General features: G+C 52.5%; 1 protein-coding gene across 12 annotated transcripts in view; it reads right to left on the minus strand.

Annotated features, from left to right (window-relative positions):
* Positions 1–14,996, minus strand: part of RALGPS1 (Ral GEF with PH domain and SH3 binding motif 1) — a 295,437-nt gene that overhangs the window by 33,135 nt on the left and 247,306 nt on the right. For all 12 annotated transcript variants that reach the window (XM_038549311.1, XM_038549317.1, XM_038549310.1 and 9 more), the window contains one exon: positions 12,383–12,450. In XM_038549311.1, coding sequence (XP_038405239.1) covers positions 12,383–12,450 — 68 coding nt within the window. The remainder of the gene's footprint in view (positions 1–12,382; positions 12,451–14,996) is intronic.

Consider the following 14,996-nt stretch of genomic DNA (forward strand, 5'->3'; position numbering starts at 1 on the left):
TCAAGCATTGGCTAGGATGTGGAAGGATGGGAACGCTAGTTCAGGGCTCAAGGGAGTGTCAAACATTTGGAAGGCAATTAGCAGTGTCGAGTAAAGGGGAAGATGCCATGCCTCTGCGAGCAGGCGATTCCAATTCACAAATAGGGAGGCAGCACCTCAAGAGCTTAAGCTTCAGGGTCAGGAGCTGGTTGGCAATGTAACCAGGTTCAAGTCTAGGCACTGTGAATCCATGGAGTAGACACCTGGGACCGCCTGCCCACCACTTCCTCCAGGAATCCCCCTACCCACCACTGATGGGGTCACAAGGGAGACAATGCAGACCAACATAGCCTTGCTCTTAGCCCAGGGCATGAATAGACACCTTCCCCAGGATTATCAGATTTGAGCCTAGAACATGTTTGAGGACAATCACATTTTGGCGGTGAGAAAAAAAAACCTAGACACTGTCGATGACCATGTTTCCCTGCTTATGGAGAAGAAAGCCGGTCTGTGGAGAGAGACCCATAGAAGAAGCCAAAAAGCCAGGTGGGAGGGAGTCCTGTTTTTGATGTCCTACAGCCCAGTGCGTCCTGTCCCTCCCTCCCTGGCTGCTCAGCCCTTCCATCTCTCTTCCTTGTAGCCCAAGGAACTGAGCGAGGGGGCCCCACCATACCACACTGCCTCTTGGTGGGCTGCCTGGGTGACCTGGCCTGGTGACAGGAGACAGTGGGGGCTGTCTGAGGTCTCAATTCCAGCCTGCACATGGTGTCTCAAAAAGAGGCTCTGGACTTTGCCAACCAGCGATGGCCCATGGAAGGCCTTTGAGGAGTGTAGTGTGTGCAGGTACTGAAATTGTACTTAAGCTTAGTGTCTGTTTGCATCTTCCTGGGAAGGCACTCCACACAGTCATCACCTCTAATTGTTAACCAGGGAATGTACCAGAAGCGTCTGGAGAGTGTGTGAGAAGTGGAGTTTCTTGGGCCCCTCCTGGAGGTTCTGATTTCACTGGCTTTAAGGAGAGTTTGGTCATTGGTCTCCGGGTGACGCTCGTGTGCCCCCCAGTGAAAACATTCTGCTCAAAAGCAATCTACATCCTGGAGGAAATGTCTTGTGTGGTTGCTACAGAGAGGAAAGGGAAGAGTGGAAGCCATCCTGCTTTGTTTTTGTTTTGCACATATTGCTCAATAAATGAATCCATGCGGAGGGGGGAGTTCGCCTTGTTTATCAGTGGCACGGACGCAGGATTACACTGCCTGAGTCACTCTGGCTCCCTCCGTGAGTTCAGAAAGTATTCTGTAAAGGTCAGCTTGCATTGCTCCGCCCCCTGTGGTTTGAACTGGAACTCCACTCCTCATGTAGCAATAATAGCGGTGATAATACGGCTGAGTGTTCCGCACTGGGTCCCGGGTACTGCATGCCATCCGTGTGTGTGTTTGTGTGTGTGTGTGTGTGTGTGTGTGTGTGTGTGTATGTGTCTCCCAGCAGCCTCCCGTTTCATAGGTGGGAAAACCAGGGCTTATGCAGCTGCCACGTGCAGGACTTAAACTGGGATAGTGGTGGCGGGGTGGAGGTGGGGGGCAGGCATTAGTGCAAACCTGAGGCAGAAGAAACAGTGTCACATTTGAGGTGATCTGATAGAAGCAGGTGGCACTTCCTCCAGGAACTCTGTGCTGGGTAAGGTGCAACTGTTGCTCTTGCAGATGAAGGTGGAGAGAGTAACGTCTATTATGCACCAGCTGTGTACTAGGCCTGTCCAAAGACTTCAATATCCTATTTCATTGACTCGTATGCAGTAATTTTATAATTGCGATTTTAAAGGGACATCTGAGGCACATCAGGTCACACACTGGAGGGATGCTGGCTTTGTTCCCTTAGCTGGCCATGCGTGCCTAGAGAGCTGGAGTCTCCAAAGCTCTTCTGGTAACCTCCTCTGCTTCTCCACTCTCTCCTGCTCACTCCCCTTCTCACCTCTCTCCACGTGCTTCCTGCATCCTGGCTCTGATCCACTTGTTCCGGCTCTCCTACACCTCTGGACTTGCCTTGGTTTCTTCCGCCTGATTCTCCCTCCAAGACAAGGCCCAGATCTGCCTCCCTCTTCTTGCTGCTTTGGATGGCCTTGGGAGGCATGCCTGGCCTCAGATGGCCCTCAGCCCAGCTGAGGGGAAAGGTGGGAGGCCCAAGTAGAAGAGGCTATGATCTCCCTGGGTCCAGGGTCCAAGCTGATGCTGCTCTGGGTGCCCCAGGGCTCAGCCACTCCCACCCCCTGCATTGTTGACCAATAGCCTGGTCTGACGCTGATGCAGAAGAATTTCCATTCATTTGGGATCTAGGGATGGGGGTGGCAGTAAGTGATGCTCTCTGCTACTAAAAGGCCTCATGTTCCTGCCTCACTAAGCCTGGGGTGACCACCATGTGACAGCACCAGGGACATGTGTCTTCTGGGACTGTTTCTGAGCCAGGCAGTTGGCAAGTTTGTTTCTCCATGTCCCCTGGGGCAAGGGCAGGGGCAGGGGCAGGAGCAGTGATAATGAGCCAGGGTTCTGGTCTTGCTTTGCAGAGCGTGGTCCCCGCTGCCCGGTCTGATATGGCACGAACAGCTGGAAAAACTGACCATGTGGCTTGACTATCTCAGAGGATTGCTCTATTTTTCCTCAGCATAATTTTTCCATGAATAATCTTTAAAGCTCTCTAAGTGGCTGTTTCTTTAGCAGTTTTATTGGAACATATGAGAACTGACAGTCTCTGTGGGGAATGAGATATCATGTTGAAAAAAAAATCTGGTTTTCATTACATTTCTCTGAAGAAACCAACAGGCTGCCCAACAGACCACTCATTGATTGGAAGAGAAAAGAGCACAGGGCCTTCTAGCAACTGCTTTGCAGCAGGCGGGAGTTAGGATGATGAATGATCCAAAGAACTCAGGATCCAGAGGCAGACAGACCTGGGCTCCAGTGTTATCTGTTGTTTGCAGGCTGAATGACCTTGGACAAGTCCCCTTGCACCTCTGAGCCTCATTCTACATCTGCAAAACAGGAACAGGGGCCTGATGTGGCAGTCCCCTATAAAGAGGAAATGGTATAGCATCCCTTCGTCCTTCCTGCAGCAAATGGTTCCTGACCTTGTGCCAGTCTCGAGCCAGGGGGCTGGTCAGCCACACCAGATTAGAGAGCTGATGTTTTACTTTCATGGGGTTCACAATCAAGTGGGGAAGAAAGACAAGTATGCAGATGATTACACTCAGGAGGGACACATGCTTTGATCGGAAGCAATAATAGATACGATAATAGCAATAGCTACAACAATAGTAGGACCACCATGACAATAATGATGGTGGTAATGGTGACAGCTGACATTCTTTGCACATCTACGTGTGCCAGAAACTGTGCTAGAGGCTTTACACAGGTGTAATGACACTGTCTCCCAGGCCCTGCTGTTATCTCAACACTACAATGAGGGACTTGAGGTCAGAAGGGTTACGGAGCTTGCCTAGGCAAGCAGCTGGTGAGCAGTGGAGCCGTGAGCAGTACATCTGAGAACACAGGAAGGTCAGAGAGGAGCTGGACGGTCTGACATCCAGGCTGTCACAGTAGTTCCAACTGAGGCAGTGGCGTATGCAGAAGGAGCAGCAAGAGCATAGATCCCGAGATGACAGACAATGGAAGCAACTAGAGAAACTGCAGGAGGCCAGCCTGGCAGAAGAGCTGAGGGCAGGGACAGTGGCTATGGTGCGGGGCAGCCAGAGCTGCAGGGCCATGTGAGAAGCCTAGAGTTTAATGAGGGGAAGGTGTGGAGATTTTTAGGAGGAGTGGTGATGTGTTCAAATTCCTACCCTAGAAAGTTCACTCTGGCAAAACAAAAACAAAAACAAAAACAAAACAAAACAAACAAACAAAAAAACATGGATATGGCCAAAAATGACAGGTTGAGAAGGAGAAATGAGGAGAGGTGTGTAGGAGGTGGACAGCAGGGGTGTGTTGGGAGAGGGACCCAGAGAAGCCTCAGTGGAAGCTGGTACTGTTCACTTAGGAAGCAGGTTTCGGGGGCTGATGAGAAGTTCAGATTGACACTGATGTCTGGAGGCCATGGGGTGCAGTGTTCAGGAGACAGATAGCACTGGGGACAGATATATCCATCCAGAGCTGTAAACTCAGTGAGAAGAGGGAAGGCCTGGGACAGAACCAACATTTGTGGGATGAGAAAAGGAGACAGGCTAAAAAGGAACTTGTGTAGAACCAGGGTCAACAGAACAAATATTTGAGAAAAATGTCATTTGAAATACATGGGGAGAGTGACCCTGGGCTTCACTTGTAATTCTAACGGAAGGCTCCAGAAGCCATGCACGGTTTCCCTGGCCAGCAGCCCCATCCTCAGCTGTCACTTCTTCCCCCTCAGAGGCGCCTTGTGCCGTCAGCACCCATCTTTGGGGTTGGAAAACACAGCAGTGGGCTCCTTCCCTTGGGTCTGGGTTTCTAGGGAGAGCAAAGTGGAGGGGCCTAGTCTGTCGGCCAGTGCCAAGAGCCAGCGTCCTCCTCTGCCTGCTCATGTGGACCACAGCAGACCAGCCTGAAATGTCCCAGAAGCGACCTTCTGCTCAACCAGATGTTTCCCTCGGGAGAAGGGAGAAATGGAGGCAAGAGCTATTGACCTTCTCCCTTTTCCAGGGGTTAAATTCAGTGCTGCTGGCACATATGTCCTGAGTTCCCAGAGAGGGTGGTGACCTCCATCCTTGGGGTCAGGCACTCCAGTCACTCGCTCTCCAGAGCCCCATCCACTTGTAACTAAGGAATGAGATGTGATTTCCTGTTGACTAGAGTCTCCCACCAGCACCAGCTCAGGGAGTCGGGGGCTGTTCCGGTCTTAGTGCGCCCAACAAATGCACACTCCAGCCGTGGTGTTCTGGCTACAGAGGGGCAGGCTCTGTAGAGGAGGATGGGGTGCCTGGTTCCCATGGGTTTCCAACAGCATCCCCATCCCTGCCTTGGGTCGGCACTGCCCAATCTAAGCAGTCTGGCAGCTGGCTGCCGCTCACGGGGTGCTTTTCAAGTCTTGCACACTTGAAATTAATGGGAGGTAACTGTGGCAGAGGGGACTTGGAGTCCCAAGACTCAAGTTTCAGTCCAGCCTCTGCCTGGGCTGCTGGGAGCTCGGCATCTAGTCTCCTTGGCCTCCTCGCTCTGCATTGGAGAAGAGAAGCAACCACAGCTGGGTCTGGAGCTTCTGACCATACCACTGCAGCATGTGGCACATGGGGTGTACTTCCTCCCAATTTGAAGGGGGAGGGTTTGTGTCTCCTGGCTTCTTTATTGTGTGCTTCGAGTCCCGTTCCCAGAGTAGAACCTTGGGCCCTCTCGGGGGCTGCCAGGGCCCCGTCTGGGGCTGCCAGAGTGCTCTGGCACTCGGGGATGTGGGGCCCTCTACACAGAAAGCCTTCCCTGGCCAGGTTTCATGGTCGAGCCTGGGAGCCAGTCACTGTTACACTCACACACATTCTTTGTTTCTCATACATGCAGCCCTCACGGGTCCTCATTGTGAGCCAAGATCTGTCTCTCACACATCACTCAGAATGCCCCGGTTCATTTCTTTCTGAAAAATGGCATCTGATCCCCCTTCAGCAGTGGTGAGGCCCAGATGCTTTCTCCCTGGAGTCAGAGCAAGGAATGCCAGGGAAGCCACTGGTGCCACGTGCAGAGTGAGGCCAAAGCGGAGCAGTAGAGTCAGACAGAAGTGGGCTTGCATCTCTGTTCTTTTGCTTGACCCTGACACAGCAGGCTACTAAGATGAGAGTCAAGGAACAGAGTAGATGTAAACTTCCAGAGTGAGGAGGCAGACACTGGCTTCTCAGCTCTTGAGCACCTCACCTGAGCCCTTCCCCATTCTGAGACTCTAATGGAGGAGCTTATGGAAGGGGGAGTCCCCACCTCTGCCCATGGGGTGCTGTCTCCTCCTGCTCACTATCTACAGTGGAAGGGGAGGTCTCCCCAGACCACCTGGGGAGCCTGAAGTATGTTCCCAGCAGTTGGGAGACCCAGGGGACTCCTAGTACCTTACACAGGCATGGGAGCCAACACGGCCCCAGCCTGAGGACAGTGGTGGCCACAGTAGGGTTAGCTGCATTTGCAAGTCTATCAGGACGAGGATGGATGTGGCCTCCCTCTGACCACAGTGGCCCCCTATGAGGAGAGTTTGCATGGAGTTAAGGGTTTGCATGGAGTTAAGGAGCTGGCAGAGGGCACAGACTCTGTGAAGGAGCTGCAGCGGTCCCAGAATGGACTGGCACATGCCCAGGTCAAGGGACCTGTGGGATCTCTGAAAAACCCATGCAAGTGCTCATGTATGGAAGCATCAGGGTACTTGATCATCACCTGGAGGGTTCTAAGACAGCAACTCCCACTACTAAGACTGCATCCTTTGCCCCAGGCCCTGAGGTTAGAAACCCACAGAGACAGAGAAAGTCCTGGTGGAGAGAAGGGCCAAGCACCCTCAACCATGACCATGAGAGGTCAGGCCCCAGGTTCCTACCTCTTCACCCCCAGCTAAAGGGAGTGAAGATTTAATGCCAAATCCGGTTTGGAATTGTGATTCTTACATAGAACCAGCTTTTGAAGAACCAAGCAGGGACAGTGTGAGACTCAAAAGTATCTCTTGAATGGCCTGGATATGCCAAGGCTGTCATCTGGGGCAGCAATGACTGCATAGACACTGTACTTTCTATTACTGTACTGCATGGGCACAAAGGCAATGGGGCAGGGCCCAGAGTACTCTGGGAGCCTCAAGTGCAGCCTGCTTGTTCCACACATGAGATACAGGGGACGAGTCCAGACCCCTGGGCTTAGCACCTGGCTCTGCTCCTCTCTCCATACGTGAGATGAGGGCGCGAGTGCCCCAGTACCACCCCTACAGAATGAGGATATCAGACCCTCACCTCACAGGGTAGTGTGAGGGTGCTGAGTGAACTCACAGGAAGCGCTTACAATAGTGCCTGGCAGTGAGTATAGGTTCAATGCACGCTAGCTAGCTATGGCTCCCGCAATCATCACCACCACCACCATCACCACCACCACCACCACCACCAGCAGCAGCATCTTCGAGCCTCTGTTTCCCTACCATGAACCAGCTGGTGTGGTGATTTCAACACATGTCCACAAATTCTCAACACTGCCCCCGTTGAGTGGGTAGGGTCTGTGTCCCCTCTCCTCAGATCTGGGTGAGCCCATGTGGCTGCCTTGACCAACAGACTGTGGCAAAAGCAAGGCCACCTGACTTCTGAGGTGGGTCACACAGGTGCCATGACGCAGCTTCCACTCTGCTCTTGGGACATTCGCTCTGGGGGGGACGCTGCTATGCTGGAGCTGATAACTCTGAGGCTGCCATATGGTAAGGAAGCCCAAGCCACGTGGGAGGCCACATGTACACGTGCTCTGCCCCAGCTGTAGCCTCATCAACAGCCAGTGCCACACATGTCCAGATGATTCCAGCCCCCTAGGCACTGAGTGCCTCTGAACCTTCGACTTCCGGCAGAGGGCGCAGATAGATAGGGTGAAGCAGAGACAAACCACGCTGGCTGGGTCCTGCCCTGTTTCCTGACCTGCAGAACCCGTGCTCATAACAAAATGGCGGTTCGGTGCCACTAGGTTCCAGGTAGCTGGTTATGCAGCAGTGGTACCTGGTGCAGCTGGTGAGTGAGGAGGGCCCTCTGGCTCCCTGTCCCCTGCTCTGTCGGCTGTGTCATGCTGTCCCTCCATCAGAACAGAGTCAGAGCCTGTCCTGTGCTGGCCATGAGCCAGCAATCCTGAGTGGTGAGCATGTGCTAGGTGCTGTGCTGAGAAAGGCTTTCCTGGCACAGCCTCAGTCCTGTGAGGTAAGCCTACGTGAGGTATTTATTCTCACAGCCATGTCATCGACAAGAAAACCGAGGCTCAGAGAGAGTAAGCTGACTGCCCAAGGTCCCACGGCTAAGAAGTGCTGGACCTGGGCTGTGAACCCAGGTCTGCCTGACTCCAAAGCAGGGCTTTTACCCAAAAGACAGTAAGAAAAGGAAGACATAAAGGTATACGGAAAGCAGGTCTGAAGGTAGGAGTACAGAAACCGGAGGCCTGTGCTGAGGTTTTCCATGGCCTTGCTTTGCTGCCAGGGACTCTTGAGAGAAAACCTGTCAGTTGGTTCAGCCACGTGGAGGCAGAGCTGACTGAATCTGGAAATGTCTTCATCAGTTTCAAGGCACACACAAACATTACTTGCCCTCTCTGGGGGTCAACGTTCTTTATGATTTTTGCTCTCCAGGAAAATATTAGTTCATTTATATAAATGAAACATTACATACGGGGGGGATGGGGATTGAAAACGTGGCATTCCTGGCCCTTTATCCTTCACAGCCCAGAAACTGAGAAGGTTTCTCCATTTCCGTTCTCACAGTCTATTTGTTGGTGCAGGGCTGCCAGCACGGCCACTCCCCAGGGTGGAGAGTGGGCAGCTCTGTAGGCCGCGGGGGCCATCACAGACATGAAGGGCACAGCCTCGGCTCGGGACCACGTTGACGTTGACCTCTGAGAGACCCAAGTCCCCAGCTGTTCCCAGGGCCAGGTCAGCAGTCCTCAGTGCCTGAGGCAGGCGAACTGGTTAGAGAAGCGGGCACAGCTGTGAAGGGTCAGGGAGACCAACAACCACCTTGGTCTTGCTACGCTGGCCTCCTCTGGCTCCTTCTTGTGCCACACCTCCCTGCCGTCTCATGGCTTTTGCTGCCAGGCTCCCTGCTAAGGGCTAAGCTCCACCTGGGCAGGTCTTTGCCTGGTTCCACTGGGTACCTAGCTCATTGCAAGGGCCTGTCACAGCAGGCCCCTGGCATGTATGTCCTGAGTGCATGAACCAGTGAGGGCATCTTGGGTCCTCTCCTTGGCAGGTATGGGGATGGGTGCCCAAATGCTGAAGAGGGAGCCCAGAGCTGTAGCTCAAACCCCCATCCAAAGAGCTGAGGGAGGCTGCGTTCCTCCCATTCTTGGGACTGCAAGAGGCACATTCCTGTCCCTGGGCCTGGCTGGGCTCCTGCCACGCAGCCTGGTCTGATTGCCAGATGAGGGGAGGCTTCCCGGGAGCTGCTCCTCTGGCCCTCCCCTCCACAGCACCCCTTGGCTATCCCAGGCTGTGGCAGCACCCGCCTCTCTGTCCTCAGAGAGGCTTCGAGGCTAAGGTGGGAAGCCAGGACCACTGAGCACATCGGAAGCCTTCCAGATGCTCCCAGGCCCTCTGGTGATCAATGAAAACCTTAATATCCTGCTTCCAGGGCAGGAGCCAGGGCTTTGGAAAACTGGTGGAAAACACTCCTGTGAGCCGGGCTCACAGCACTGTGTGAAAAGTGCCGCATAAGCACTTTCCCTGAAGGGAGTGCGGAGTCAGCAGTCGGCAGCCCTGGAGCTGCCTGCCTCCCAGAGCCCACTGCCTGAAGGCCCGGCGAGGAGCTTCAAGGCCCGGCGAGCGCAGTCGACCCCTACGGCCCCTCTGTGCCAGGCTCGGGGCCCTCCCGACAGGGTCCTTACTGTGGGACCTGCACAGACAACACTTCAGTTCCCACAGGCGGAAGTGCTGTGGAGAAGGACAGACTGGCTCTGCAAGAGTGTAGAGCACTGGGTTGGCAAGCTTTCTGTAAAAAGCCAGATGGTGAGTATTTTAGGCTTTGGAGGCCATAGGTTCTTTGTCCCAACCACTCAACTCTGCCACTCTCATGGAAAGCAGACACAGACAATATGTCAGCGGATGGGTGTGGTGTGCTCCAATACAAAAACAGGGGTGGGCTGAATTTGCGCCACAGTTTGCCAATCCTAGTGTCACAGGGGCCTGATGTGGGGCGGAAGGGTGGGGGTCAGGTGGGAGGAAAGCACCCCTGAGGCAGTGATGTTTCACGAAAAGCTGAAGGTCGATTCAGTGACAGAGGCACAATCATAATGTTGACGACAATCACATCATCCTAATAAAGTTACACTTGATGAGAGTGTTCTGTGTATCAGGCACTGTACTAAGTGTTTCACAGACATGGTCTCAATAAACTCCCACAACTACCATGGGAGGGAAGCATATGATGCGCACTTTACAGATGGAGAAACTAAAGGCTTGGTGGGTACGCCGATTGTTCTGTTTGCCCCCTCAGAAGCCAAGTCCTCCTCAGCTCAGCAATCACTGGAGTTGGTGACACTTTTTCTTTCCTAGGTCCCTCAGCCTAGAGGCACTGGTGCCTTACTATTCTGTACGTAATTCTCATTCCAGCTCCATTAAAGTCTCTTAATATGACCTGGGGTAGGGTGGAGGGAGCAATTCTGTTTCCTGCCGGGAATCTGACTGATGCTGGTGGCTGGTTAGTTTGCTGGGTTCTGGCCTCACATGGCCAATAAGTGGCAGAGCCAAATGGAGGTGACAGTGGCTAGAACAGGGAAGTCTGGTGGACCCTGAGGAGGCTAGGCGAGGGGCTGCGTCCTGGCTCCCAGGCCCTGGTTTCCATCATAGGCAGGGGTCAAAAGTCAGTACAGCTCCTCCTTTCCTGCCCGGGGCTCAGTGAGAGGGCCGGTTCTTGAGGCTCCCAATCAGCAGTGTTAGCTTCCTGAGCCTGGCTCTATGACCTCTGGCCTAGCAGGAGGAGCTGGTACAGAACTGGGCCAGAGGCAGAGGTAGGGCCCTGGTCTCTTCTTCAGGGAGGAGGTACTGAGGCAGGTGCTGGTCAAGTGAAGGGACCATCTGGGTCAGATAGATGCCTAGAGGGAAGGGGATGCCTCTGCTGCCATCTGTCCCGATAATAAGCAGCCTGCAGGCTCACTCAGTGGCTGAGGCTTGGGGAGGCAAGGCCAGCAGGTGAGGCTGCCTGGGTGTGCGGGGCACTGGGGAGGAGGAGGCTCTCTGAGGCTCAGGGATGAAGCTCCAAAAACAAGACCCCTCTTGTGCTCCAGGCTACTGTGCACCAGAGGCCCACCTGGAGCCTCAACCTAGTCCTTCCTCCCTTTCATCCATTCGTCCATGAACTCTGGGAGGCTCAAGCATCCGAGGAGCACTAGCATTGTGCTAGGTGCTGGAGGCTCAATGGGAACTAAGTGAGGCTCAGTGACAGACAAAGAGAATACTTACAAATGGGGGAGTCATACAGAAACAAAGAGCTACAATCAGGTCTCTGTGAGTTTAGAACAATGAGCAAGAGCAAACCATAGAAACACGAGGGAAAGGCATTCAAGGTACACGCAAGGGGCCCGGCTGGTAAACTTTCTAGAGGCCTTGCTTTTCTCAGGCAGAGATGAGGCTTGATTTTGGCATGTGGACAGAGTCACTTGAGAGAGGTTGAGCTGACCCCTCAAGGCAAGGCTAAGACCTTCCCTCTGCCATCTCACTTCCTGGGCCATGCTTTGCCTCCTCATGGCTTTTGCTGCCTGTCTCCCTGCTAAAGCATGAGTGGGCAGGTCTTTGCCTCATTCCACATTCTCCCTGCTCACTGTAAGTGTCTGGCTTCCAGCAGGCCCTTCTGTCTCTCTGTGCCCAATGGCTCCTGCACGCAGGAAGAGGGAAGTGGGGACGGGCCAGGTGCAGCAGGGGCAGAGGTGATGGAAGCATGTAACAGGAAGGGGGGCTGGGAGAGGAGTCCTCTGGCACTGTCCAGAGGGTAGAAAGAAAGCATGACTGAGGGGACTTCTTGGTACATGGGGAAGGCCAGAGGCTAGGCTTATCCTATTAAGGTATGTTAGCCAGGTAAGGCGGCAGAGGCCTCTTACCCAAACTAATTTGAAGGAGACTCAAGGGCAGAATGCTTTTTGATTTGAGCCCACTCTGCTCCAGAATTTTGGCATTACCTCCAGAAGAAACAGTCTTGAATGGTTAGTGTTTCCTACTGTTTCTTCTACAGCCCTCAAAAATTGCTTTAGAATCCTGCTGCTATTTCCTACATCCCTCTGATGGGAATCCTGCCCCTGTCCCCCTTAATCACTAGGGCCACTGTGCATATGTCCCAAATATGCTAATAAAGCTGATGCTCCAGAAGGGTGAGCCATCCGTGTCTGGGGGCACCAAGTCCCCCGGTATCCTGTGCATCCCTGCAGGGCACATCAACCCGAGCCCAGGCAGAGTGCCCAGTGCTAGGGGTCCAGGTGACTTGGAGAAGAACCTAGGGTTTCCTCTACCCTGTGCATGTTCCCAACTTGAGGTTCTAATCTGGCCTCTCTTGGAGCTGTTGGGTCCCAGACTCTGTCAGAGAGATCCAGTCCAGGGGTGACCCACAGGGGCTCCATGGATTAGGAGGCTGGAAGGTTGGTGTACGAAGGCTGTTAGGACAGTGGAGTTGGCTGACCAACTGTGCCCTTGATGCCACCATCAGGGCCAGTGCTGGCAGCCATGCCTGGGCCATTAGTGGGTGTGTCTCTACTTGGGATGGCTACAATACCTGCAAGATCTTCCTTGGAAGAGACCAGTCTTGGAGAGCTGCTTCCCGGTTCGATTCTGAGTGAGAGTCTGGAAACAAAGATTTTCAAGAGATCAGAGGGGCTCTCTCTGGTGTATCAGAGGATCACATGATGTATCTGGAGTCAGGAGACAGGACTGCTGCTAAGGGCTAGAGTCTCGGAGCCCAGGAGCACTTTGGGGTCTGCTCCAGATCTCGAGCAAGCCTGTGAACTAGGTACATTTATTGTCCCCATCTATTAGATGAGGAAACTGAGCAGTAGCAAGGTTAAGTAGCTTTCCCAAATTCACAGGAGAGCAAGTGGCAGGGGAAGCAATCAAACCCAGGACTGTCTGACCCAAAATCAGAGTTTTTATTTTTTTATTTTTATTTTTTTAAATGTTTTATTTATTTATGAGAGAGAGAAAGAGAGAGAGAGAGAGACAGGCAGAGGGAGACACAGGCCCCATGGCTCCATGCAGGGAGCCCGACGTGGGACTCGATCCCGGGTCTCCAGGATCACGCCCTGGGCTGAAGGCGGCGCTAAACCGCTGAGCCACCAGGGCTGCCCTAAAATCAGAGTTTTTAATCATTACACTGCACCCCCTTCTCAGATACCCCAGAGAAGCACAAGGCAATGGACGCATTATGAGGACTGGCACATCATCATCATCATCATCATCATCATCATCATCATCATTATTTAAAGCATAGATTAAGAACCTCTGGGTGCAAATGATGGAGTGAAGCCAGGCGCCAGACTCCCCCTCTCTCAACAAAACCAACAAATAATCAGAAAGGCTTAGAGTAGAAGAACTTACCAGCTGCAACTCAACAAGGAAAGGGGCATGAACTGAAGCCATGAACTTCAGAAACTTGCAGCCAAGGAAAGAAAAAGAGGATTGTGGAGTTTGACTAAGAGGTGTGACACAGCAGGGCTCCTATCCTGTCACCTGAGGCTTCTCGGTAGGTCTGAGCAGGAGTCCCTACTTTCTCTCTTCAGAGTGGCACCAGATGTTGGCAAGAAATGGATGAAATGGGTGGACAGCGTGGTGGATACTCTGACAGAAAAGAAGGGGCTGATTTGAAACCTGAGGGCATCCCTTTCTGGCATGGGATACAGCCCTCGAGATGGAGGATACTCTAATCAAGACTTTTACTAGATCCCCCATAACTAAAGCCTCCTGCTTGCTCCCCGCCTCCTTGGAGCCTGAGACCCATGTTCCCTCAGGCTACAGAAGAAGGAAAAGATGAAGAAGCCTGACCTCATAGCACGGCAGGATGAAGAGCCAGCCCACCTCACACATGTGGGAGCAGGGTCAGATGTCACCCCCTTCATTGGAGCCCCAGGGAATACCTAGATGGAGCTTCTCAAATGGGAGCAAGACAGAAAGAAATGGTACAGCAACCTAGTGAACATTCTCTCACACAAAAAAGGAAAGAGAATAGAGCACTGCCCAGATCGCTCAGCTGAGGAGGCAGCCCCAAGGGACACAAGGAAATCTCCCCCCCCCCACCCCCAAGTGCTCTGAGCTGGAGGACAGCTTATTTGGAACATTGGTTGAATAAAGCAAGACCTGAAAAATGAGATGATGATATAAAGGAGTAAGATGGAAAGGGAGACTGGGGTCCTAGGGGATCAATCGAGGATCAGATGAATCCCTAAGTAGACTGTCGGAGTGCCTGTGAGGAAAAGACAGAGATTACAGCCTTAGGAGGAAGCTAGGGTCCATGGAAGGTAGGGAGCACCAACATATGGATTCCTGGAATCCCTGAAAGAGGAAAGCCAAGAAATGGCACAGGAGAAGTCAAAGATAACCTGAAGTGTCCCTCCAAAAGGAAGAAAGGGCATGCCACCACGTTTCCAGAGAAATTTGGTACAAAACACTTCACTCTGAGCCATTCCTCTTGTGCCTTTGAACTTCATGGAACCCTTCCCCCACCAGGCGGAGACAGTAGGTCCCTTACAAGAGGAAAGGATCAGACTGGCTGGAACTCCTCTACAGTAGCATCCAGTGTCAGAAGACAATGGGGGCGGGGTCTTCAGGTGCCGGGGAGGGGCGTAGAGGTGCACCGCTCAGCAAGGCAAGGCCCCATCGCATGTGGATGTTTTCATAAGGGAAATCAGAGCGTGCAAGACTTGAGAAAACCTGCCTTGTGGTGGAATCCAGCTAAATAAGGGAGTTGTTAAAATAAAGACTCCAGGAATGGAAAAGCTGTGGAAGAACACTGGTGGTAAGAAATGAATCTGTTTAAAAACACTAACCAGTAGGAATTATGGTTCCTGAACATAATGTGTAAGTTAGAAACTTGGTTTTATTTATTGTTAAATAATAATAAACTATTATCACCATGCGTAGTAATAATAACACGACTAACAAGAATTTGGAAGATGGTGAAGAGGAGAGGAAGGCGGGGGGCAGAGAGGGCTGATCTTTTGTAACTAGTCAACTGACCCTACACACAGTGGAGGCCTAGTGAAGACAGGACTCACTGACTCAAACCTCTCTTATTAACCTTAGGAGGCTCTTTTAGGAAATTACATTTCTTGTTCTAAAGAAATATTTATTCGCAGAGGAGTAATTCCTTACATTTTTTCAAGAAGATTTTATTTCTT

The sequence above is a fragment of the Canis lupus genome, chromosome 9, assembly GCF_011100685.1.
Source record: "Canis lupus familiaris isolate Mischka breed German Shepherd chromosome 9, alternate assembly UU_Cfam_GSD_1.0, whole genome shotgun sequence".
NCBI classification, from domain to species: domain Eukaryota; kingdom Metazoa; phylum Chordata; class Mammalia; order Carnivora; family Canidae; genus Canis; species Canis lupus.